This window comes from Netta rufina, assembly GCF_964035555.1.
Source record: "Netta rufina genome assembly, chromosome: 1".
Taxonomy (NCBI): Eukaryota; Metazoa; Chordata; class Aves; order Anseriformes; family Anatidae; genus Netta; species Netta rufina.
The window spans coordinates 151,902,103-151,925,818 of NC_140123.1; the positions used below are offsets into that span (position 1 = coordinate 151,902,103).

Sequence of the window (23,716 nt, forward strand, 5' to 3'; positions counted from 1 at the left end):
TGGCAGCTCTTCACCGGGCCAATACCAGAAATGCATCCCCAGGCAAAATGGCATCTGCTCTGTCAAGTTCCCTTCAGAGAAGCACTACCCCAGAAGCTCTGTAATTAAATGGGAAAAATCCACATAGCAACAGCTTACGGATGTCTTTGATTAACTTTTCTAGCACACTTAAAAGTCAGCCCAGGGACAGGAAGCAGTCATTACCACCGCTGGGTTTATAAGATCTCCAAGTGCTACTTTCTGCTACCAGCTCCACAACCAAAAGGAGGGAATTCGTTCCCACATTCCTTAGCACTGACTGGCACGGCAAAGCCAGGGCGAGGTGTGGGCTTTGGGGCACTTGTGCACAGCAAACACACAGCAAGAAGGTGTGTCAGTGGGCCAGAACAGAGAAAAAGGGCAGGGAAGAAGAAAGGGAGAGAGCCTCAGCCACCCATGCTGGGCTTAGAGTAAGAAGTGCTAGTAATTGCTAGTCAGCTTTTTCAGGCACCTTCAAGAACACTTGCAGGCCTTAAAACTCACGATCGAAGAGTAGGGGGGGGTTGATTTTGTTTGGGGGGTGCTCTTTTTATTTGTTATATACATAATTTGTCTCCCAAAATCAAAAAAAAGTCTCAGGGGAGCTGCCCACGCTGACTGCCCAGCCCCTAACCATTTGATACACACTTAGTGAATGTTTGGAAAGAAACCTCCCTCCACAGATAAACTGAACCAGCAACATCAAGAGCTCCTCCTGGCCAGAAACATCCCTTAAGAGCTACGACCTTGAACTTGCACGCTGCTTATAAAGGACTGACAAGAGCAAGCTCGCAGTAAGCACCGGGGCCTTGTCGTGCTGAGCAAAGCAGTGGCAGCTTTCCATTTTATTTTAGTAGGGCAGTGCAGGCAGCACAAAACATGTTTGATCTGATTAATATAAATTAAGCTGTGATAGGGAGAACGGAGATACTGCCCTGCAATTATCTCTACTCCCCAGAGCCACTCAAGTCTCGGGAGAAGCGTAGCAGGATGAAGATTTTTTATTTGGCTTAGACTCACCCCCCCCCCAGATATCAAATTGTCAAGAACCACTTCACAAACTTCCCTTGGATCGTATCAAAAAAAGCTGCTCCCCCTCCCTAAATTCCCTGTCTTCTTTCTAGCCTCACCCCGATGACAAAACGCATCTCCAAACACACAGAGTGCACCCTAGGGGAAGAATCGATGCAGCTGGCTTGTGATTAAATCACACCATGCTATTCGGTGGTTTTATTTTTATTACTCCATCAGAGTCCTTTGCTCCTCAGGGCAAATCCGTCCAAGCAGGACAAAACACAGGGGTAGCCCATCCATCACTGCACACAATGCCTGCCTTGGAGCGAGCGCTCCAAAACAACTCCCCAAAATCATCAACTCTCCCGCTCCGAGGGGACTCTCCCCGTCCCATTTTCAGGCGCATCCTGGAGCTGCGCGAGAGCCGTTTGCCAAATCCTGCCTTTCCTACGGCTGCGGTGGGGAACTGCAAGTGGGCAAAGGCCCACAGGTGAGTCCTTAAACACACCGGCACGTCTCCGGCTGGAATGAGGGAAGGCTGAGATTCTGAAGGGTGACAACAAAAACGTGTCGAAATTCAAATAGAGGCTGCACAGGACTGGTTCTGCTGCCTCCACGGGAGACAAAGGCTCGTGCTCCTCTCCCAGCCATTTGCTCGCGAGCAGAGGGCAGAGCTCCTTTCTTTCCAAGGGTGCAATATATCATGTACAGTGGCCTGCTCAAAAACGCTCACAGCTGTTCCTGCATATGGCAGCGTGCTGCCGCCACACGGGAGTCGGTTTTCCAGCACGTGAGACGTGTACAATAAGACAGACAAAGGCTCCAAAACTGGGGAAGTAAGAGAAAGAACAGGGGGGCTCAGCCCGATCTTACCTTGCTGACTACGCTAACACCCCCTGGATGCTGTGAGGCCTCCCACATCTCCTGATTTTTCAGCAGTAGTTGAGCATGAAATGCCTCCTGTCTCTCTGGGTGCTGCAGCTCCCTCGTCTCCAGCACCCAGGGCCCTACGGTGAGCTCTGAACTTTCAGCCCCTCTAACACGAGCTCAGGACGTTTGTCCGCTGCCACACATTCAGCTACAGCATAAACGATAGAAATAGGCTCTTCAGATCTCGCTGCCTTTTTTTTTTTTTTTTCCCCTTTTTCCTTTTATAGTTATTCCTTGTCTTAACTCATTAGGAAGGAGATGAAAGGAAGGGCCTGGAGCCTGTTCTCCGGCAGCACATAATGGGGACTGGCAAAGCGCTGCCCTGCCCGAGCCCGATGATAAAAGCCGGCGATTCGCCGCGCACCCGCTCCTCACCCCGACCCCTGCACCGCTTCCAGCTCCTTCCTTCTGGCCTCACGTCAGCACCTGGCAGCTCGGGGCCGACCTCTTCCCTTGGCCACAACAGCACAGAAAGGAGCTGACTGCTGTCCCCTGGGTCTCGCTGCTTGCCACGGGGCAAAGACCCCGCGTCTGAAAACAGCCTCGGATCCCCGCTACCTCCTCGCCGTAGCCCGGGTAACGCACACTTCTGCGGCGATAACGCCATCCACGCCTGCACACACAAGCTCTGAGCTGTTCAAGGTCACCGGGAGATGGATCGGGGCTCAGCACACGCAGGGTATTTGCTTCACTCAACCACTTGCTCCCCGTGCCCCCCTGCCACTTGCCTGCACCCGCCAGCAGCCAAGAAACGCCACGCGACGAGGGGCGGCTGCAAAAGGAGGCGTGCACGTGTACCTGTGCAGAGGAAACTACAACAAAACACACGATAAAACAACCCCCTTGTCCTCCTCCCCCACGGCCCAGGGGGTCCGTAAGGCTGTGAATCACAGCGAGGGGGGGTAAGACCCGTAAGTCCCTGCAATACAAAATATTTACAAACTAACTAACAGCTGGATTTAGAAGGGGACCTGGGCAGTTCATAGCATCTGGGAGACAGACTGTGCTCCCTGCTTCTAGAGTATCAGGTCCATAAAAAAAAAAAAAAAAGGAAAAAAAAGGAAAAAGCAACCCTGATCGGATCAAGACCTTGAGGATCTGTGTGGAGACAAGGGCTGGAAACTAGGGCTGGCAGAAGGCAACCTGCCCGCTGCCAAGGAGTGCAGCGATAACAGAAGATCTGTGCACTTTCCAGTGAAGAGCCTGTGTCAAAACAACCAGTCACCCATCAATAGATATCCACTAAGCAGGTCTGGTGGAAAAACAAGTGAAGAATTGGATTCTGGACACCAAACCCCTCTCCTGCCTCACCAGAGAGGCAGGGAGCTACACACCTGAAAGCAAAGGGCACAGGAGCTTGCGCTTGCTTCGGGGATAATAATCACCTTTCAACAGCAGCAAATTGTATTTTAGCATTGTATCCATGGGCTTGATTTTTCAGAGATGCCAAGCATGGTTATATAAAAAAAACAACTGGGCTACGGTACAGGCACAACTAACGATGTGCCCAAGTGCTTCGTATGCCAAAAGCTTCACAAAAAAAAAAAAAAAAAATGGCTAAGGATGTACCAAACCACTTCCCTGGGTTTTTAACTGTTTCCAGCAGCTAGATTAATTTAGGGCGTATTTCTTCTGATTGCTAAGTACCTGTTTTCCGACACACTAAAGCTTAGTCTTTTTGCCCCCTTTCCTTATTAAAGACAAATGCCACCTGGCCAAACAGGGCAAATGCTCGGTGATGCTCCTCCAGCCTCCCAGCCCCCAGAAAACTGAGCTGGTTCACGTCCTCCTCAGAGCTGCTCACTGGCAATGAATCTATTGCCCGTGAAATGTTTAGTGAGTTTTATGAGCCTGTTTATACTCTCAACTTCTACAGCATCCTGTGAACAAGATTTCCCCAGTTAAAATCTTCATTACATGGAAGGAAAAAAGAAACAACCAACAACAAAATGGTTTTGTGTCTTGAGGTTGTGTTTTTTTTGGTTTTGTTTTGATGCGTGCCACTTACTCCCTGTTTGCATCCTAGTCAGTGAAAATGGGAGAGTTCCCTATTTGGTTTCCCATACCTCTCAATACTCTATATAGCTCACATTCCCTCGTTCATCTGTCAGCTCCTCTCCTGTGAAGATTTCATTTCTTCTCGTAAAGAACCTGCTATATCCTTTTCATCATCGCTATTATCCTCCTCTGTACTACTTCAAGATCTGCTCTAACCTTTGAGAGAAATGCAGAACTACCACAGCTGTATACTCTAACACAATGATATTTTCTGATTTAGTCCCTATTTCTCTTTTGAAATCATTTTCAAACCTGCCTCACCAGCCACGAGTCTGGAAGTGCCGACAAGCAAAATAATCTGCCTCATCCTCAAAGCAAATTTCTGATGTTAGATGTCAGAGTTTGCTACCTCAAGACAGTGATTTCCAAGCTGCTGTATCTAAACAATCAGCAGCTAGGTAACTTATGTGGAGCTGGTGCCTCCTCGCATCTACCTGCTCAGCGGTATCAAAAGATAAGCGAGGATATTCATTAAACGTAGTCCTCACCTGAAATACCTTACGTGAGCAAATGCTTTAATTATCGAAGTGATGAAAAATAATTACAGAGGAAAATTCTGCTAATCTCAGACCAGGCAAAGAAATACCCAAGGGAAAGTCATCCTTATAACATCATCCGTGCATTACAAAAGGAAGTTGAGGAAGCCCTGTGGTGCTGTTGGCTCCCTTCCTTCTAAACCCCTTTTAGATGCCTGGGCCACAGCCAGAGGACCGAGCAGCTTCCCCCTCCTGCCCCTGAACCTGATAAGCAGGGGTCCCCCACCGCAGATGTGCCTTCTTTAAGGAATATCTGGAAGTCTACAGCCCTTTATGGTGCAGCAGATGAGTTAAATATGCTTCGGTATGGCACGTCAAAATGCCTAGAGACACGCTGCTCTGTAATTAAATAATGCTTTATATTGGTTCACGACAACATAACACCAAGGCGACAGCACCTGCCATTTTCGTGCAAAGTAATTTACATAAACTTACTCCTCGACTTCCAGAGCTCCAGCTGCATTCGGTAATTTATATAGACACACAAATTCTTCCCTCTGACATTAACAAGAGAAACGAGTTGAATAATCAGCTCCCAGTATTAAGTGCATTGCATTTACTATCAAGCAAGCTTTTTTAGTCCAGCGGATGATTAATCTCCCCTCTGTGGGTAGAGCACCGGGAGCTGCAGCGAGCTGACAATTGCTCTCGGCTCCCGGCCACGCGCTCCGGGCGCTTACCTTGGGACAACAGCATTTGCTGGAGTCCTCCAAGGGCGCCCCTAATTCATTAACCCAGCAGAAGAATCAGACAGCTTTCTGCCAGGTGAGTGAATTGAAGTGGCTCACGGAAAGAATGCCAGAAAATAGGAGTGCTCGCAGCCAGATCTTTCTGACAGCAGTGCACCTTCAGAGCAGCTCAGCTGGCGGAGGAACCGCAGCCCCATCGGCAGCTCCGTCAGGGAGAAGCACGCTGATGTAAACCAAGAAGGGGTGAACCCTTCTTGTAAACCAAGTAAAAAGCCATATAAACCAAGCCAGGCGACCCAGCACTATAAAAAGTGAAATGCAGAGCGTCAACGGCTTCAGAGACGGCCCGCAACGGGCAGAGGGAGTAGGCCAAATATGGCCCGCTACACCTCCGTCTATTTTTAAGGCAGGTCTTTCAGCTGTGCTTTGGGGCAGTATCGAGAGAAAGGACAGATGCTCCGAGACGACGAGCGGGAGACCCACATGCCAGGCGAGAAACAAAGCCCCGCGGATGAGGCCTGATCCTAAAATAAAAAAAGATTCCAAATTATGCAGCTGTTTGCATTACGCCACCGATGTGCCCGTTCCTTTTCCGTGCCCCAGCCCCGAGAGCTCCGAATGCTTTCCAGCACTCTCAGCTCCAGCACCGAGCTCGCCCAAAGCTGACGACACCAACCAGCCATTCCCCTCCACCCGGGGGTTTTACACAGCCCGGGGGAGCATCGAGGGAGGCACGGACTTTGACTCTCAAGGCTTTATTTTACTTCAGTTCCCTGCTGGTGTTTGACCTCAGCCTTCCAGATGGCTGGGTATTAACTCAGCCAACGCCGCTGATAAGCTCAAGCCATTCAGTCTGACTTTTCCATGGGGTCCTGCCAAGTTCCTAGGAAAAGGAGCTCCTACCCTGTGTTAGGGACCCCATTGCAGACCCCGTTAGGCCGCTGCATAACCTGATACCAGCCAGAAGAAATTCCCCTTTCCACGAGGGATTTTGAAGCCACCTCATATCCTGTTACTTCTGCAGCTCCCCCAAACGCTACCAGCCTGGGAAGGCAGAAGCCCACGCCACCTGAGCACAGCTTTTGCTATCTCACTCTCTCTCCTGCCAGCCGGGCGGCAGCAGAGGCCTCGTTCTTAAATGCCAGGAGGGACTGAAGCTGCCTGGCTGGAGGAATTTCTGAGCTATCCCACGGGAGCACAGGCTTCGAGTCAGCAGCTAAAAAATCCCCCAGCTATGCAGTCCGGGGTATCGCCTTCGCACACATGGCAGCAGCTGCGCCTGTCAGTCGCGGTAAGGGGAGGGGAGGATCACGTATCACCTGCAGCGAGCTTTTACTGTGTTCAAGTCAGCGCTGCCATTTGAGCGAGGCAACAAGATGGTGAAGGGGAAAGGCGCCTTAAAGCCCGCGTGGATGGGATGTGTGTGTGTGCCACGCGAGCAAGAACCAGCGTACGGGACGGCCGAGATGCTTGGCGTTGGTGTGCAAGATGAAGCAGCCAACCTGCGGGGCGGTGCGTTAACAGCTTGAGCCACTGCTGAGCCTTCTTCCTTCCCCTAGTTACTGCATCAATAATCAGCGTGCCGAGGAGGAGAGGTTGCGAGCAATCACATCCCAAGGCACCCCACGGCATCAAAGTAACTCGATACAGTAGGATTCCTGGACAGAACAGGTAAAGGGACACGGAAGATCCAAAACCTGATGCGTGTAAAGCGTGGGAATGCCCATGCGAGGCGCCTTGCCGCTCCCTCCAGACATCTTCACGTGCCAGCATGCGGGATGCTCTCAGTCCCAGCCGTAGCAGCGACAGCCGGGCTGCACCCTGACCCTTTCACAGCTCTGGTCTGAGCCCGTTTTTGCACCCTTCACACCCTGAGCCGTGTTAAGCCCTCGGACCAGCCGTGCCCATCCACTCCCGGCAGCCAGCAGGCCGGCTGCGCGCTCCCCTGCCTGTTTCTCGCATAACCTCTCCCAGTCACGCTCCCTCCTGGCAACGCCACCTTCTCCCTGCAGTCTCCCAGCAACCCTCCCTCCTCCCACGCACGCGGGCTGCTCTTCTCCCTTCCCCGGGAGCCGAGCTGAGCTGTGCCGTGATGCGCCACGCCGTGCCGTGCCACCCTGCCCTGCATTGCCCTGCACACGCAGCGGGCTCGGCGGAGCCGGCACGCACTGATGAAAGGCAGAGCTCGGCCCTGCAGCGCCCCGGGGATGGCTCCTAATAAGGAAGAGCAGAGGGAGCTTTGGCAAGAGCTTTCGGCTAGGGTCAGGGCTCGCGGTGTTGCTGTTAAAGAAGAAACGCTCCTCGAGCTCTGGGCAAAGATGGGAGCAGCAAAAATACGCAGCGGGGAAAGCCGCCGCCGTGTTTTGCTCCCCATTTCCATCCTGCTAGCTGGAGACGGGCAGCCCAGATCTTAAAGGCTGGGAGGACGCAGCCTGGTACTGAAATGATGACTTTCATTTCTGCACGCTGCATCAGCTTCAAGTTTTATTTCCAGCCTGATCTCTCCCTCTCTACATTTACATTTGCCTCAGGCTGAAGAAGTTACTTTTATGCGCTGCCAACGTGCTTTCCTGGGCTTGGACTCTTTTCTTCTCCGAGACGTGGAAGTTGTGGCGTTGCCAGGATAAACTCAAAGGGACCTTATCAAAGCCATAACCTGCGTTGTCAACCGTGCAGCCACCGTCCAGGGCAGAAAGAGCAGAGCCACACGCTGGGAACCGTGCACACTTGAGCTGGCACTATCACTTCTTCCCATCGCTGGCACTAAATTCACTCTGTACTTACCGGGGGAAAAATAATCTCTGCGAGCCAAACACCCAACTACAAGCAAAACTGAAAGCATTAACAGATTAAATCCGCCCCTGAGCACCGAAGGCTCTCACCATAAGGCTCTTTATTAGGAAGTTAAGTCTTAACAAGTGGCTTAAGGGGTGGATAAAGCTTTTCCTGGGATAATCTGCCAGCATGTTGCCCAGTGCCAGTTCCAGGCCATGGGAAGAAGAAAGCACAAAAAACTAAGAAGGTGAAAATCTTCGTTTGGTAAATGGATGCCTAGTAGCTGAGAGGTCCTCTCCTATCTTTGCCCCTGAAGCTTCCTGCCATCTTCAGAAAGTCAAAGAAAAGTGTTTTTCTACTGTTAGCTTCCCGAAAGCAGAAATGCGTTGGGATTACACCTACAATACATGCGCTCTCCCTAATCCTCTGTACTGCCAACCTTCCAGAACTTGCCACCACCACATTCACTTGAACCACTTGCCAGTTGACTCAAGGTAACTAATCCTTTTAGAAAGGAGCGTCCTTGGGCAACGCCACCGTGGTGAAAAACCACGGCTCTCAGGTATGGCTCCTCTTCCCAGAGACCTATTTACAGGAGAACACGCACAAGAACGTAGCCATGGATCATCAGAACCTCCGGCCTTTTGTGATCGTCTCCTTTCTGAGCCCACCACTGATGTGCTGCATACTCCAGAAGGAGTCAGCCACCTGCTCCGTGGCTGCCTCTTCCAGAAGCAGCTCCCTGGCCGGAGAGCCCAGCGACCCTGCCCCAGGCACTTACTGCGAGAGATCCGTTCTGCGTGCTGGCCGTGGTCGTGCTCTGCTCTCCATGCGGCTGCGTGCTCCCGTAGAGCGTCAGATTGTGCTCGCTGGTCTGGCCTGCATAGTCCTGAGTGTGTGGCACCCCGTACTCTGTGGGAATCCCGTTCTGTGGGGGTGGCGGAAATGGGATTGTGGTGAATGGCTGCACCATTGCATCAGGAGTTGCTGCTGGCTCCTGGTTACCCTGGAGAAAGGGGAAAGCAGAAGGCGGATTTACTACACCGCAGCAGGCAGATGGAAACATCACCCGGAGAAGTTATCCACAAACAGTCCGTGTCAACATCCCACCCACCGCCGCTGTAATGCTGCACCGTCTGCTGTTATCTTCTCTATCAAAAGGAGCACGCCTCGCTCCTCCGAACTACGACACCGGTTTTTAATCTCTTTTGGGCAACTTGCTCGCTGCTGGGTGGCATACGGAGAACAAGCTATCGGGCGTGCAGTTTGCTTGCTAAGGAAAACACAGATACCGATTGCTACGGACGCAGAGATAGAAGAACAAGGTGCTACCTTTCAATATCCCTTCAAAGCACCGTATCTCAGTCCGTCTCCTCCAGCTTGACCTTTGCACCCCCTTCCCTTACTCTTGGTATGGGTGCAGCTTTTAGCGCTGCCTTGCATCCCCAGGAGGCAACAGATATCCCACCCTACCCTTGCCTTAAGCCTGCCTGCAAACCCACCAGGAGCAAAGGCCAAAGCCTGCAGGCTGCAGCCACCGCTGGGTTCTCAGAGAGGGGAAAAGGGGGGGAGCTGGGGGAGACCTTCCCGAGCCCCCCGGGGTGCAGGAGCACAGCCTTGGCATTGAAACCCAACCCTGGGAGGCCCAGCCCGCAGCACCGCTCCTACCGCTTTCACCGCCGCCGCAGCGAAATCCACGGAGAAGATTTATGATAGCAAGGCTGGTTGATTTATGTGCGTGTCAACAGACTAATCCTGATTTTAAATTTTGGCTGCTGTTCCAGCCCCGGGTCCTCCCCCACAAAGCCCAGAGGTACTTGAGCTGATTCTGACACCAGCACACTTCAATCAACGGAGGAAAAGGGGGGAAGGAGCTTGTCCTGCAGGCGGGGAATTACCGAGCAGCCTTCAGCAGGGAGCACACCGGGGCTGCAGGGCCTCCTCTGCAGCTGGACAAACCTCCCAGTCCCTTTATCAGGCTACCTGGGACTTTCCCTTCCTGACAAAAGGCACGATGACAGCATGCATGCGGCCAGCACCAGCTCATTCAGATGCCATCTGAGTCCCAAATCTGCTCGGACGTCGGCGTACCCAGGCCTCGTGGCAGCCTGGCTTTGTCTCCCTCGGGTGAGGCTGCAGAGCGCTGCCCTCACGCAGGCAGCGAGCCTCTGGGTGGCTGGGCTCGAGTTCATGAAACCATCCCTTGTTCGGCATGGGCCAAAGCTCTGCGTTGGCACCAAGCGCCCTGCCCTCTCCTCCTCCCCAGCACGCACGCGGTGGCTTCTCACACAGCGAGCACGTTTTCCAAAGGGATGGGTTTTTGCCCCAAAACGAGGATGGCTCCCTGTGCTTGTGCCCACTCCCAGCCTTATGGTGTGGGGCTGCCGACAGCCCCAACCCCGCTGGAGATCTGTGGGGCGAGCCCCAATTCCACGTTGCTGTCTTTCCAAGCTCTCTGCTGCTGACGTTTCGTTACATCCAGCCTCCCCGTTTCCATACAGCTCACGTTGCCAGCCCATTTCTTTTGTTAAACATTAAGAGCTAAATATGAAACCGATCTTTTTTTTTTTTTTTTTAATTTCAAAAATCGGTAAGATAACCCCAGGAAAGATGCTGCAGCAGAAACTATTTCTAATTTTCCTTGAACAAACCAGATTCGCAAGCTGGTGGGATCCCTGATAGGAGGAAGGGAATGCTAATTAGCCACCAACAAAACCTATTATGCCATCTTCTCAACAGTGCAGAGTTGCTCCCTGAAGGACATACTCCAGCGTTTTGTTTAATCTCACTCCTAGGCTACTTAAAATGCCAGCCCAGAAACCTTGTATCATCTTATTCTCAATGTTTCCCCCCCACCCCCCTCAGTTAATACTGCTCCTTCTGGTTTAAATGCATTGCAACCTTTTAAATATTTTCTCTCCTTTCTTCAATTATCTACAACTGTTTGAAGGATGAAAAATGCTATCTCTCTCTCTCTCTCCTGTTTCTCGTGGCGTTTTGATGATACATATTTATTCGGAGCTTAATCACATCTCACAAGCCAAAATAACCTGGCAACTTTATTTATTACTTCTCTCTGACCTTCCTAAGATCTTTATATAAGGAATTTTTGGTACAGAATGCAATGTTTTAATACCACTGTCACTTTGGTTTTTAGCAGTCTTACTAACACATGCAGAAATCATATTTTTTTATTACAAATGTATCTTTAATTTAATGTCTCAGGTTATCTGTAGATCTACCACTATTATGCTTGTCCAGGTTTCATCATCCGAGGGAGTATCTGGATCTCAAATTATTTTCTCTTGATATGATTAGGTACACGTTTCCCATCTGATATTTTTTTTTAATAATTTTAATTTCCTTCAGTGCTGTGGAATTACTTGTCCTGTCTCCACTGCTGTCTACAAAGAAGAACTCCTGAGGTGTTCCCCGCAGGTTTCGTGGCAGACCGATATCCTCCTCTCCCGTTACTCTGCCTAATTTCAACATTTACCCAACACTTCATATTTTCAAGAACTAACAAAAAAGAAAAAAAATCCCATTTATCTTCAAACACAGAACCTGAACTCCTTTCCCTACCTCCAACCCTCCAGGGGAAGTCCTGCAGTCAGGAGCGTTGCTTTTCCCACTTCCCAGGAGGTCTAACGAGCAGCGAGAAAACCCTTGCTGAAGGTATGCAGAGGGGGGGGGATGCAGCAGAAGGGCTGAGCTGCAACTATTTGGTCTGTCCTGTCTCGACAACATACCTCACCGCATCGCCAGCACTGCCTGGTTTAACTCGTGAGGTTCCCCACGTCAGGACCTGACACGGGCAGACTGAGGTGGCCACGCCAAAGAGCGGCCACCGTGGCCAAACGCGTGCACAGATGCCATTGCAGGATGGAGAAAGCCCAGCGACGCTCCCCCATCGACTGCTGCTGCTAGCGACGTGTGTGATGGGATGAAATGAACCTAATTAGCACTCCGGAGCAGACAGCCCCTTCCTTCAGCTGCGAGGTAGATGGCAGCCGCAGCTCCCCTGCTCCCACAGCAAGCGTTTATTTATCTGCAGGGCTCAGAGCAGCTTCCTGGGGCCAAGCTCGGACACCTGCCCCATCAGCTCACGCCACCAGGGCACCAAAGGGACAGAGGACACAGATATCACACCGGGTTCCCAGATTCAGGCCCTGCTCTCAGCCCTACAGAGCTAAGGCCTTGTCCTCGAGCTGCCAGCTTCCCATCTCCAGGTCGGGGTTTGGCCTACGAAGCTCAGCCCACGTTTTATTCAAAAACCCATTTTAAGGCAGTGAAAAACCCCGAACGGGGATACAGCTCCATGAGGCGATGCGGCGGTAACTTAATTAACAAAAGCCGGGCAGATGAGCCGTAAGCAAGCCCGCGTGGCGGCACCTCACAGAGGGGTGGGGGGGAAGCCTCAACCAGAAGCACCGCGGCTCTGCAAAGGGGATTTAGGGTGAATTCTGTCAGCAGACAGCAGGTGGTGATCCAAGATCGCGGCACCGAGCGCCAGGGCCGCAACCATACACACACAAAGGCCTCCCGCTCACGTAAAGCTGTCAGCTAACAAAAAGCTCGGTTTATTTTGCCAGGGGCCGCTTTTGGGAAGCGCCACAACTTGGGTGTTGCCCGGTAGCTTATGAAGAGCCACGAGCTTCGGAGAAAGGCTCAAGGAAATGTTACAGCTCATAAACGTGAGCCTCTTCAAGGCACCTTGCACTGCTGGTAAGCCCCAAAACATTGAGCTAGACTTGAGCAGATGCCTGCTGAGGGCACGGGGAGGGCCAGCCCGCTGCTGACGGACAAGCCTCTGCCGTGCCTGTGTTACTGAGGCTGGAAGGAGCTGCCTCCCAGCTAGCTGAAGGCAATTAAGGTGTTTGTGCCGACTGGTGTGCTCCCGGCTACGGCTGTTTGCTCTCCGCGCCAGCCCTAATCCCTTTCGTCAACAGCAAAAAGCGGTCGGAGTTCGGATCTGCAGAGCCCAACGCGCCAGCTCTACCTGCCCCACAGGAGGGATAGGGACAAGGATAGGGACGAGGGAATGGCGCCGTCTCCCTCTGAGCAGGTCACAGAGGCCCTTGGGGAGGCAAACGTGCCACGTGGCTCCTGCAGGAGAGGCCTCGTGTGGCTCCTCGTGGAGCAGACAAGGGCCAGCCTGCAACCCTGCTGTAGCAGACCAAGAGAGAAGTGAGAGAACCCACAGGCTGCTTTCTCCCCCCTTCTCACCGTGAACGCGAATTAAGCCTGCTGCAGCGGGCTCACCTTCCCAGCCCTCCCAAAACAGCCTTCTGGGGCTCCATGGGTGCTACGGCTCCAAGTGGAGCCACCACCCTCTTACATACTAAGAAGTACTTTTTATTATCAGGTTAGTTTTGTTTCCAGTTAAGAGCGCTGAAGCGGCTTGGCAGAGAGCAAGAGGAGAACAGGAGCCAGATAGGGGGGAGCAAAGGGCTGGGGCACCCACAGTGGGATGAGCTGGGGCGAGCTGCAGCACACAGCACGCGTTAACCCTCTCCCAGGCCATCCCCAATTTGCCCCCTGATGATAACGAGCGTATCAGGGAGCAATCTAAATTGTGCCTTGCTCTTTAGGGTCAGTTTGTGTTGAAGACATTCAAACACGAGCCGAAGTGATGCATGGGGTGGTGCAGCCATGTGTTTCCATCGCCCCCGTCCTGCTGAAACTCAGCCACATGAACCCTTCTGGGATCTGGGAACATCATACAAGCTCTTTACCCCAAAACATAGTAATAATGCTTTCCACGTCATCGCCATTTCATTATTGACCAGCTTCTGAATGGGAAGAGCTTTACAACTTTGAACTTTTACTCTAAATCAGTCCTTTAGCACCCGACCCCATAGGTACAGAGCCTATGGAAAGAAAGGTTCGGAATGAAAAGGCTATACAAAGCTAAAAGGAAGGGGAAAGACACAAGGGAAGGAGAACAAAAAGAGAAAAATGCAAAAATACATGTGGACAACATGCCTTCCCTGCAAGTGTTACTGATTACAAGACCTAGGACAGCACAAGGTAACTTCTGAGCGCAGTTACTATGCCACCAGCCCCTGGCAATCTTCACCTCTGCCCAAACCTTCCCTGGACCGGGCCGGGTGCATGACCCCAACCCGACACCCACACCTGCAGCCAGCACTACAAAGGCATTGCTGAGACTCCAGAGAGCGAGGCCAGCACTGTCTGTCTGTCTGTCTGGCGACCCAGACTGATAAAATCAACTTTTTTTTTCCTTGATGTTGGTCGATCATAAAAGCACCTTGAGGAGGATCACAAAATGAGGGGGGTTGGGATTTCATCTCCATGCCTGGAGCTTGCTTTTCATTAGATTTATGACGCAGCGGGGATTTTTGACTCTGCTACCGCAGACACAGCAGCAATGCCTCCCGAACCCCTGAAAAGTTTTGCAAGAATTTGGAGTTTTATGCCAGATTTGTTAAGGGAAAGTTTAGAGGCACACTTTTTTATTATTACTTACACCGGATGCAATCATTTGAGGACGCAGTTTTTCAACTGGCTTAGCTTAAGCCTAAATAAGCTACCCTTCCACCAAAATAGATGCCCAGGCACAGACCCGCACCTCGCTCACCATTTAAAGGCATGTTTTCTTCAACTTCCCGGTGCGAGCTTGCACTAGATTATCTAATCTTGTCCTTCCTTCTCCTCGATATGTAAAGCAAGGGAAGAACAAGTTATCTTCCAATATGCGCTCTATCGCTCCAGGCCACCAAAAACTGTTTGGTAAAAGAAAGCAGCTGGCTTTTTTTTTTTTTTTTTTTTTTTTTTAAAAAAAAAAAAAACAGAGAAGTTCAAGCCCCTCTTTTGTACAAAAGGAAGAAAGACAATTATAGTCTTATCTTACCCTTCTACACAGGAAGCACTCACTCATCCCCACACTGTCATTATTTCCAGGACTGGCCAAGGTTTGCTCCATCCCTATGTGCAGATGTGGGCTCTCGGTGCTGAACGTGCCCTCCTGTAATTAAGAAGCCCCTGGGCAACCTGCAGAGAGGCTCCCGGCTGGATACGGCCAAAGCCTGAGAGTAGCACATCAGCAAGGCCCAGAGCCACAGCCTGAAATGTACCTGCCCACCTTGAGGTTAAGAACACAGATTTCCTCTGCCTAAAATCTACATTATTCCCCTTTCCAAAAAAAAAAAAAGAAAAAGAAAAAGAAACAAAGAAGCAGAAGTTAAATGTTACTGGCAATTAAGGCGTCCCAACAAATGCTTTCAATCAATTCACGCTCTCTGGGGTTGATTAGAAAGAGAATTGTGCTTCACAAGACTCCATCAAGGCTCCAACATCTGTTTCCATTCCGTACTAGGAATGAAACTACTTCTGAAAATTACTGGGGAGAAAGGGGGTTGGGAACAAAGGAAAAAGTCCCCAGGATGGATGCTTCCTAAGCAAGAAAAGCCAGCATGAATGAAAGGCCAGGCTCAGATTCCTGTTCGAAACCAATCTTTAGCACCTACCCTGGCCGTGTTCTCAGCTCCGCAATGCTCCACGTGAACATTTTCCACGTTGCATTCATAGTCAAATGTTCTTGGGAGAGAGATTTCCATAAGACAGCTAGCTTTTACCAAACTGCTATGAAAATAAAGCCTCAAAATACGGTGAATCTAGTCACACGCTGATCCAACAGGCACGCGGAGCGGCAGAAGCATCCCCCATACGAGTGAGATGACTTCGCTGCTGGGCAAAGAGGGTTAAGTTTCTTCTTCTGGACCAGAATTCAAATGAATCACAGCTAAGAGACAGTGCACTGCAGATGTGTCACGTATGTTTAATCCAAGCTAACCACGATTAGCTTTTCGGGCGGATTAGCAAACCGATCACACTCGCAGTCGCACGAGTGCGGATTCCCATGCAGGGAGGCAGCAGGATCCAGAGGCCAGCAGCAGGGAAGGAGCAGGGTGATAGCTCGTCTGGGGGCACTCCATGGCTGCATCAGATCAAGCCGACCCTCATACCTGGGTACATACGCAACTGCAGAGGAGCTGCCTGCACTGCTTTTCTGCCAGAGTTGACCACTAACCTGCAGATCCCCGGTGCTGCTCATTACGAGAAGGGCCGCAGGACACAGGGAGGAAAATCCCTGGTAGGGATTTTAACTCTCTGGGAAAGCTACATGGGAAAAACCCACGGTAGCTCTCTGCTGGGATGGCAGGGTATTGGCACAGCTCAGCCATCCCAGCCAGGTCTGCAGGCAGATCGCTCGCTTCAGGCGGCTTTGTTTCAAGGCCGGTGCAATGGCAGCTTTCCAGGTGATGCTGTATTTCCAAAAACCAGCATCTGCCTCTTCAAACCCAACCAGGAACCTGAGCTGGACCAGGAAGCGGTTCTTCATCCCCCATCCCTGCTCTGGGAACGGGCTGGCTGTCTCCTCGTAGCTGCAAGCACATCACCAAGCCGCACCGTGGGGCGGGTCATCCCTGCAGCCCCAGGAATTTGGGCTTCTTTCCTGAGGGTTAAACCCTCTGGATTTTCATTCAGCCCCTTAGAAAGATCCAAATCTACTCTAGTCCCAGGAATTTCTCCAAGCCCTTACTGCGTGACGTACCTATATGTGACAGACTCCTCTGGATCTCTCTCTGTACCTGGTGCTCTCCTAGGAAGGATTTTGAAGATGCCTTTTGGCACACGGCTTCCCTGCACCCCTCTCCCCTGCTGCTCGCTGCATGGGGGTGCTGCTCTGAGCTGGCTTGGTTACTTGATGAGGGCCAACTAGTGAGAAAAAGAAAACCTCAAAGCCTGGACAGCTTCATTTGTATCGTACTCACGCAGGCCCCTTTGATCCCCCTGATCTCCCTGGCCAGCAAGAAGCCCTCCCTCCTGCCCGTCCCGATTCCAGCACCTCGCATGGAAAAGCAGCCCTGCCTCCGCTGCCAGCTGAGGAGGAGGAAGGGAGAAAAACGCCGGGCAGGCGAGCACATCTGGAATCAATTGGGAAGGCTCTGAATGCCTCGGAAAGAACTGCAGAGCTGGCAGAAAGCAGAGCGCGGAGCTGCGCCTTCGGACGTGACTACGGAGCAAAGGTGGGGGACGAGACGGATGCAGCATACCGAAACACAGCACCAGAGCTCCTCCCGAGGATCTCTTTTGTGCTGTTGGCTGTTGTTTTTTTGTGTGTTTTGTTGTTTAAAAGCAGGCAGTTACAGCTCCCAGCCCTGTCACATCCTCACCGTGGGTACGGCCACAATGCAGCGCCGAACAGACGGGCTCGGATGCACGCGGCCCCAGCCAAGGCAAACGAGACTCATCTGTGACTCAAGTGCCAGGACTCGATAACAAAGCAACAATATTATAATCAAGCTGCTCTCGGGGTGCGGGGTGGAGGAAATCTGTGACTTGGCATATGCTCGAGAACAGAATTTTGACAGTTTAAAAAATGCAGATTTCTTCCCACAATGACTTTCCATTCCAGCAACGCGTTTCTCCTATCTCGTTATTCATTTGTTCCAAGATGAGTTTTCCATTTTCAAGAAAGCCTTCGTTCTGTATCCTGGAAAGCAGGGATGCTGGAAAGGAATAGAGGGCCACAGAGAAGCAACTCACCAGAGCAATAGCCTGGTTAAAAAAAAGCATGAGTAAAATCATCTGGATATGTTACCAACAAGAAAACGAGAGCAATATTACTTCAGTGTGTGGCCTTGGCTAGATGAAAAATAAGATACGTGCTTTCACATATGCATTTTAAAAGGGGAATTAACTCAAAAGGGAACAGGAAAGAGCCACAAAGTGACCACAAAACTGGGAGGGTGGTGGGGAGACACAAAACATGGCTGTATACCAAAAAAACTTGAGCACCCCAACCTATCTTGCTTATCATTAAAAAAAAAAAATTAAGTGCCAACTCATTATTCTGTGAAAGTACATTAATGGTTAGGAAAAAAAAACACTGGGCACTAATAACATTTAATCAAATGAGCGAAAGCATCAGGAAAACCAATAGCCAGGAGCTGAGTCTGATGAATTCAGCTGTGGTAAGAGGCACCATTTTATTTTGTTTGCTGGTTTTCTAAATGACAGTCATTAAGTCAGCTACTGGGAAGGATTTGGTCCCTTCTTTCGTGCCTTTACGCTGTGAATGTTACACAGTTCAGAAGAGAGGTGTCAGGGTGAGACATACCGGCCTGCAACGCGTGTAGAGGTGGATCTATAGGGCAATACTCTAGAAAGCCACAAGAAGCTGGGGGAAGTCGATGAACAGCAAGGAAAGCAGATTACACCAAGCAGCAGACGCGTTTAGAAGCGGAATGACCTAATCTTATGGAGAGAAACAAGCGATTGAGGAGTTACACGGCCCAGCTAATGCGATAAACCACCAAGCGGCCTCGGAAGAGGCAATTCTGCTGCCTCCCCTGGCTGTTGCGAGACCTCGTTATGCCACGGCCACGGCCAGAACATGAATCCAAACAATACTCCTCTGTTCGGTCCCAAACCCAGCCGTCTCGCCCGCTATCTGCCCCAGCAGGGCGGCATACGGCCAGGGCAGGCAGGCGAGGGGAACCATCCTCCTCGCAGCAGCCCGCGGTCGTGCTAGGTTAAGCACAACGTGAAAACACACCTGAGAGCAGCTTCAGCCCCAAAAAAGAGGCTACGTGGACAACGAACAGATGTTATTGCCACAACCCTGCTCCGCTTGTGCCTAACTTTTAGAGCGTCCCCGCGTAAGCTGGCGCAATAGCAGCTTACACGTGATGGACGTCAGGTACCAAACACGCATCAAACTTCTGTTAAAAACCAGACTTTTAAACACCAAGCTGCACGCCTGGCTGCTCCTGTCAATCCTGCAGTGGGGGGGAATGCCCGATTATTTATTTTTTTTTTCCATGTATATATATATATATATATTTATCGTCTTACTGAGAGGAAATGCCAAGGACTGCTGCAGCCCCTGTCCCTCGAGGCTCTGCTGCTGCCATCCGGCTGCGCTGCCTTTGCAGCGATGAATATTTAAAGAGGGCAATAAATATTTCAGAGCACATTCATCCCGATGAGAAGTCTATTAGAATAAGAGAGGAGACACAAACACGCAGGGCCGCGGCCGCTCCCTGCTCTGCCCCTCCTGCCCCGACCACCTCCCATCCCTCCAGCCCTCGGCAGGCACCTGAGCACCTCAAATATTCATGAGCACAGCTCCAGTTACCATCCAAACAGGCAGAAACACCGCAAAAAAGGTAAAAAGGTGCTCTACTTTCCAGCGAGGTGTGCTTTTACCTCTTCTGGGGCCGCTGGCTTTGGGGCGTAGCGATGAGGGAAAGAGGATTTGCTTAAAGCCCCCGCAGAAATGAGTCCACTTCATAGCAAACCTTGAAAGGGGAACAAAACCAAAACCACCAAACCCAAAAGCTCACTGCCTGGTCGAGCAAGAACCAGTGAAAGCCCATCTTTATCCCCTGCAGCTCCTCTCCTTCATTTAAGCAGTAGATGCACGCGGGTGCTCCTCCGTCACTAGCAGCTCTGCTTGGCTCTCCCTGGGATGCTGACAGATGCACAGGACTTGGCCAGCATTGGCATGGAGAAAACTGGCTAGAAAACAGGTTTAGGACATAACAGAAAGTGCTTTCATTTCATCAGCTGTCATTTGCATGCCATTCATGGTAAGGGGGGCGATTTTAACCACCACGGTGCTAAAAGCTTGCTTTTCTTTTTTTTCCCCCCTCTTAATTGCACCTATAAAGGAACTTTAAAAAAAAATATGAGGGAGGAACAAAAATTTTGCAGTGGATTTTGAAGGAAATCAGACTCCCTTAAGGCACTGGTTCAGGATCATACTTACAAGGCCATAAAATCCACGGCCGTGCTCAGAACTGAGCTCTCGTGCCAGCCTCCCCCACTTACCTCACCAGACTCAGAGGACAGAAAACACCCACTGGTCACACAGGGCAGGGAAGCCTTCAGAAAACCCAGGGGTTGGAACCAGGTGGTATTTGAGGTCCTTTCCAACCCAAACCATTCTCTGAGGGTGGTTGGGTCTTACCTACGCAGGGAAGGCCTTGAGAGGTATCAGGAACAAGCTTCCTACTGCAAGCTGCTGGAAGAGCAGCAGCAACACCTCCAAAAAGACACATTTTTTTTATCAGAAATAGAAAATAGCAATCACAGCAGCCTAGCTCAGACAGGGCCACCAATCCTGCTGCCCTGCAAGCAGCGAGTGCCGGGATTTTCCATCCCCGCTCCCAACCACCACAACCCTCAACAACATCACTGAGAAGGATCTGCTCAGAAGTCAGACTCAGCCTGGCCCCAAAAAAAAAACACCTTGTGCTTTTTCCATCCTATTAAGAGACCTCCTGCGCAGCGCAAGCAGCGTATCCTGGAAGACGAGCAATTACCTCACCGAGTCATTTAGCGCAGGAGCCACCATTTTGCAGCAGACATCAAAATAATGAGTGCTCCTCCGCTGACAGAGCAGCTGCCGATTATTCCCGTGATGGGCCCTGTGCCCACCAGCACGCTAATGTGGAAAAAATAAATAAATAAATAAAAGGGATCTGATCCCAGGCAAGAAAAGATAAAAAGTTCGTTCGAAGACAAAAGGAAAAGTGTTAGGAAGGAAAACAACGCCGTATCTCGTGGCTCCCGCAGACCTCTCGTGACTCAGAAAGTAAATGTAAACAGCTGAAGAAGTTAATTTGGATCATATCAGCCCTAATGGCACGCAAATGGCAGAGCAGGCACCCTGGGGAGAGGGAGGGAGGGGTTTGCCCGAGATCGGGTTACTATCACTGACAGCTGACCAAAAACACCACAAGATTTCAGCTGCCCCTGCCAGTTTTTCCGAATTTCGGAGGTACAACGTGTGAAATGCACAGCACTGACTGAGGACAGGGAGGAAGGAGATCCTGGAGCACGAGCGGTCACAAGATGCTGATCCTTCAAGGAGCTGAAAGCAAGAAATGCACTGGTTTGAAATGTTTCTTTGAAGATGGAGAAGTTTTGAGACAAAGCAACGAGGACATAAGGAACTGGGATTGCTTTTTGTTGGTTGGAAAGCGACAGGGTACAGAGGCAAGGCTGAGATCTTCCAGGCCTAGCCAGGCGCTCAGCAGATCCACTCAAGATCCGCTGAAGAGATCGCACCCAAATACGAGCCCAGGAGGCTCAGCACAGCTCTGCACGTCAATCTAACGCGGGTCTTTCCCTCCAACAACTTCTTTTTGCTGAGATTTACGCCAAAGAGCATCTCAGAAAAATCATACAGCAATGCACCGAGCCTCACAGCTAACCTGGAGCCCTAGGAGGATTTGGAGAACACCGTGCTCCTCTCCAAAATGCACTCTCCTTAGATGGTTCACCTTCCTTTACGCTCCCCCAAGATATTAAGAAATTCCGATTGCTCGGCTCGAGCTGTTCCTCTTCCCTTCCGTGTGACAGACCAAGTCGCTCAGAGTTTCCTACCCACCCTCTGGCCTTCTGGATACTTCTGCTTTCAGCAGAGGACCGGCCGGGAGCCGCATTTCTGCCCGTGTGGTTCCCCACCAGGCACGGACCTTCCCGGGCGAGCTGCAGCCCGCAGCCTCCGGCACAGCTTTCTCCTTCCTTCCCTCTGCACCACGCTCGCTGCAACTCCCGCAGCTCGTTGTCAGAGCTAATTAAGAGCACTGCTAACAGGAAAAAAAAAAAAAAAAAAAAAAAGCTTTAAGAAATCACGTTTGAGCCGCAAGCCAAGAGGGACGGGAACATCACCACCTCCACGCAGAGGGGCTGATTTCAGGAGCCTCTTCGTTTCGGCCAAGTCGCCACCAGACTGCCTAAAGCTACAAGTTCAAAATGGATAAAAAACACAGCTCAGGGACCCTTAATCTGATTTAACCCGCTCTGTTTAGATTCGTCTCAGTGAATAAGACAAAGCGCACAGAAGTCCCGCTTTCTGACGGAGCATCAAGACCTCAGCAGCAATTTTTTTCCCTACCTTTCTGAAGTTCACGTTACCAGATAAACTCATTCTTGCGGTATTTTAACCAACAACAGCTTAAAAGACTTAAAAGACCCTCCAAAAAGTACCTCTGAGGATGCTGGTTCACAGCTGGCTTGGATGAGCAAAGCTTCTGCCACCACGAGGGTCGGGCAGTCCCCCAGCATCACTCCACACCAAACTACGAAGTCTGTGAGCTGAGCGGCCCAGGAGCAGCACCAGCACACGGGAACGGGCTGCAGGGAGCACGGACAGAGCCACTTTTCAGCGAAGTTTACAGTCAACTTGAGCTAATCCTGAAATTTTCTTTTTTTTTTTTTTGAATTCCTGAAGATGGGACCCAACGCTGAGCACAGCGCCAAGCACACATTGCTCTTAAAACACCTCTTCCTCAGTCACTTTTACCATGCACAACCTCTTCCCCAGGTCCCCGTGAAGGACACCTGGAGCACAGAAGTCTCCCAAGGTCCCACCACAGCCTCCAGTCACAACCCCCATCGCTCCCAGTTCCCTCCACACCAAGCCCTTTAACTCAGACAGGCTCCACCGTGCAGGTCTAAACTAAGCCAGCCCCAGCACCAAAACACAATCCTCCACACCAACCCTAAGAGGGATTCCTAGAAGTGCTTTCCCTCCCTTTGGTGATGCTTTGAAACAGCTTCAGCCTGCAACGAGGTCAGGGGCTGCTCGGGGGATGGCTCAGCATACTAATACCCTGCCCAAATTTAACAGCTCCTTCATGCACACAAAGGAAAGCGAGGGCAAAGTTAAAGCAAACTAACGTGTGTTAAGTACTTGAGCACCAAGCTAACACACCACAACGCCTCACAGCCCAACCAAGAGTTAACAAATTGGCTAATTCACTAATTCCTCCAAATTGCCGTGCTCTGTTCCCCTCTGCCTCCCGATCCAGGCTGGGAGGATCCTTTGCAGGATACCACAGATTGAAAACTCTGCCTATTGAAACGCTCAAGTCCTTTCCCCCGCTGCCCTATTTATCTAAATGACGTTTCCCAGAGCTGGAAGGGACACAGGCTGGAAAACAAAAGCCTTTCTTACTCCCGCTCCCTAATATTGCAAAGCCCCTTGCATGCTGGCCGAGTTTTGATAACCTTCCTTTCCGTGCCACGCCGAACAGCATCAAAAAAAATAAAACAAAACAAGGAAAGCTACAAATTAAATGAAGGGTTTCTCCATCCGTCGAGGGTATGTGTGACAAAGGAGGACTAACGCTATCCAAGAAATCAGACCTCCTCTCCGGGGCGTTTTTACGTCTGGCTTTTTCAGGAATTTAAAGCAGATTTTGCTCTGAGGACTGGAGGGAGCCTCGGTAAGACCCCCAAGAGGTGAACGAAGGTCTGTACACCACACAGGTCACCCTCTGATTATCTAAACCTTGGTTAATCAGGAGTGATTATGTGAAAGTCAGACAGCTCGGGGAGCCCAGGACTTCCACAGCAGGCAGAAAGCCTGCGCTCCCCAGGACCGCAACTGCAGAGCCCATGAATTTGAAGCAGGGTAACCCAGGAGGACAGTTCAGAGGGTTTTAACCATCCTCGAGCCTCCCAGCCCGAGGGCAGCCTTCAGAGGCAGCTGGATGATTACCCTCGCAATTACTGGGACATTTTTGGTGTCTCCTTGCACCCTCAGATTACAGGCTACTCGGAGCGCAATTCCACTTGGGTATTTAGAGCCCGACTGCTCAGGGAGAGAGTCTCCATTACAGGCAGGGCCAGTCGTGCCACCTATTATTAAGG

At 50.9% G+C, this 23,716-nt stretch overlaps 1 protein-coding gene across 27 annotated transcripts in view; it reads right to left on the bottom strand.

Moving 5' to 3' along the window:
• RBFOX2 (RNA binding fox-1 homolog 2) overlaps positions 1 to 23,716 on the bottom strand; it is a 157,873-nt gene that overhangs the window by 50,608 nt on the left and 83,549 nt on the right. For 26 of the 27 annotated variants that reach the window (XR_014619067.1, XR_014619068.1, XR_014619069.1 and 23 more), the window contains one exon: positions 8,802 to 9,026. Coding sequence is in view for 15 of the 27 variants with exons in the window: in XM_084300267.1 (XP_084156393.1) it covers positions 8,802 to 9,026 (225 nt within the window). In the remaining 12 variants the exon portion in view is untranslated. Of the gene's footprint in view, positions 1 to 8,801; positions 9,027 to 14,621; positions 14,647 to 23,716 lie in introns of those variants that run through there. The other variant, XM_084300260.1, reaches the window with a different exon arrangement.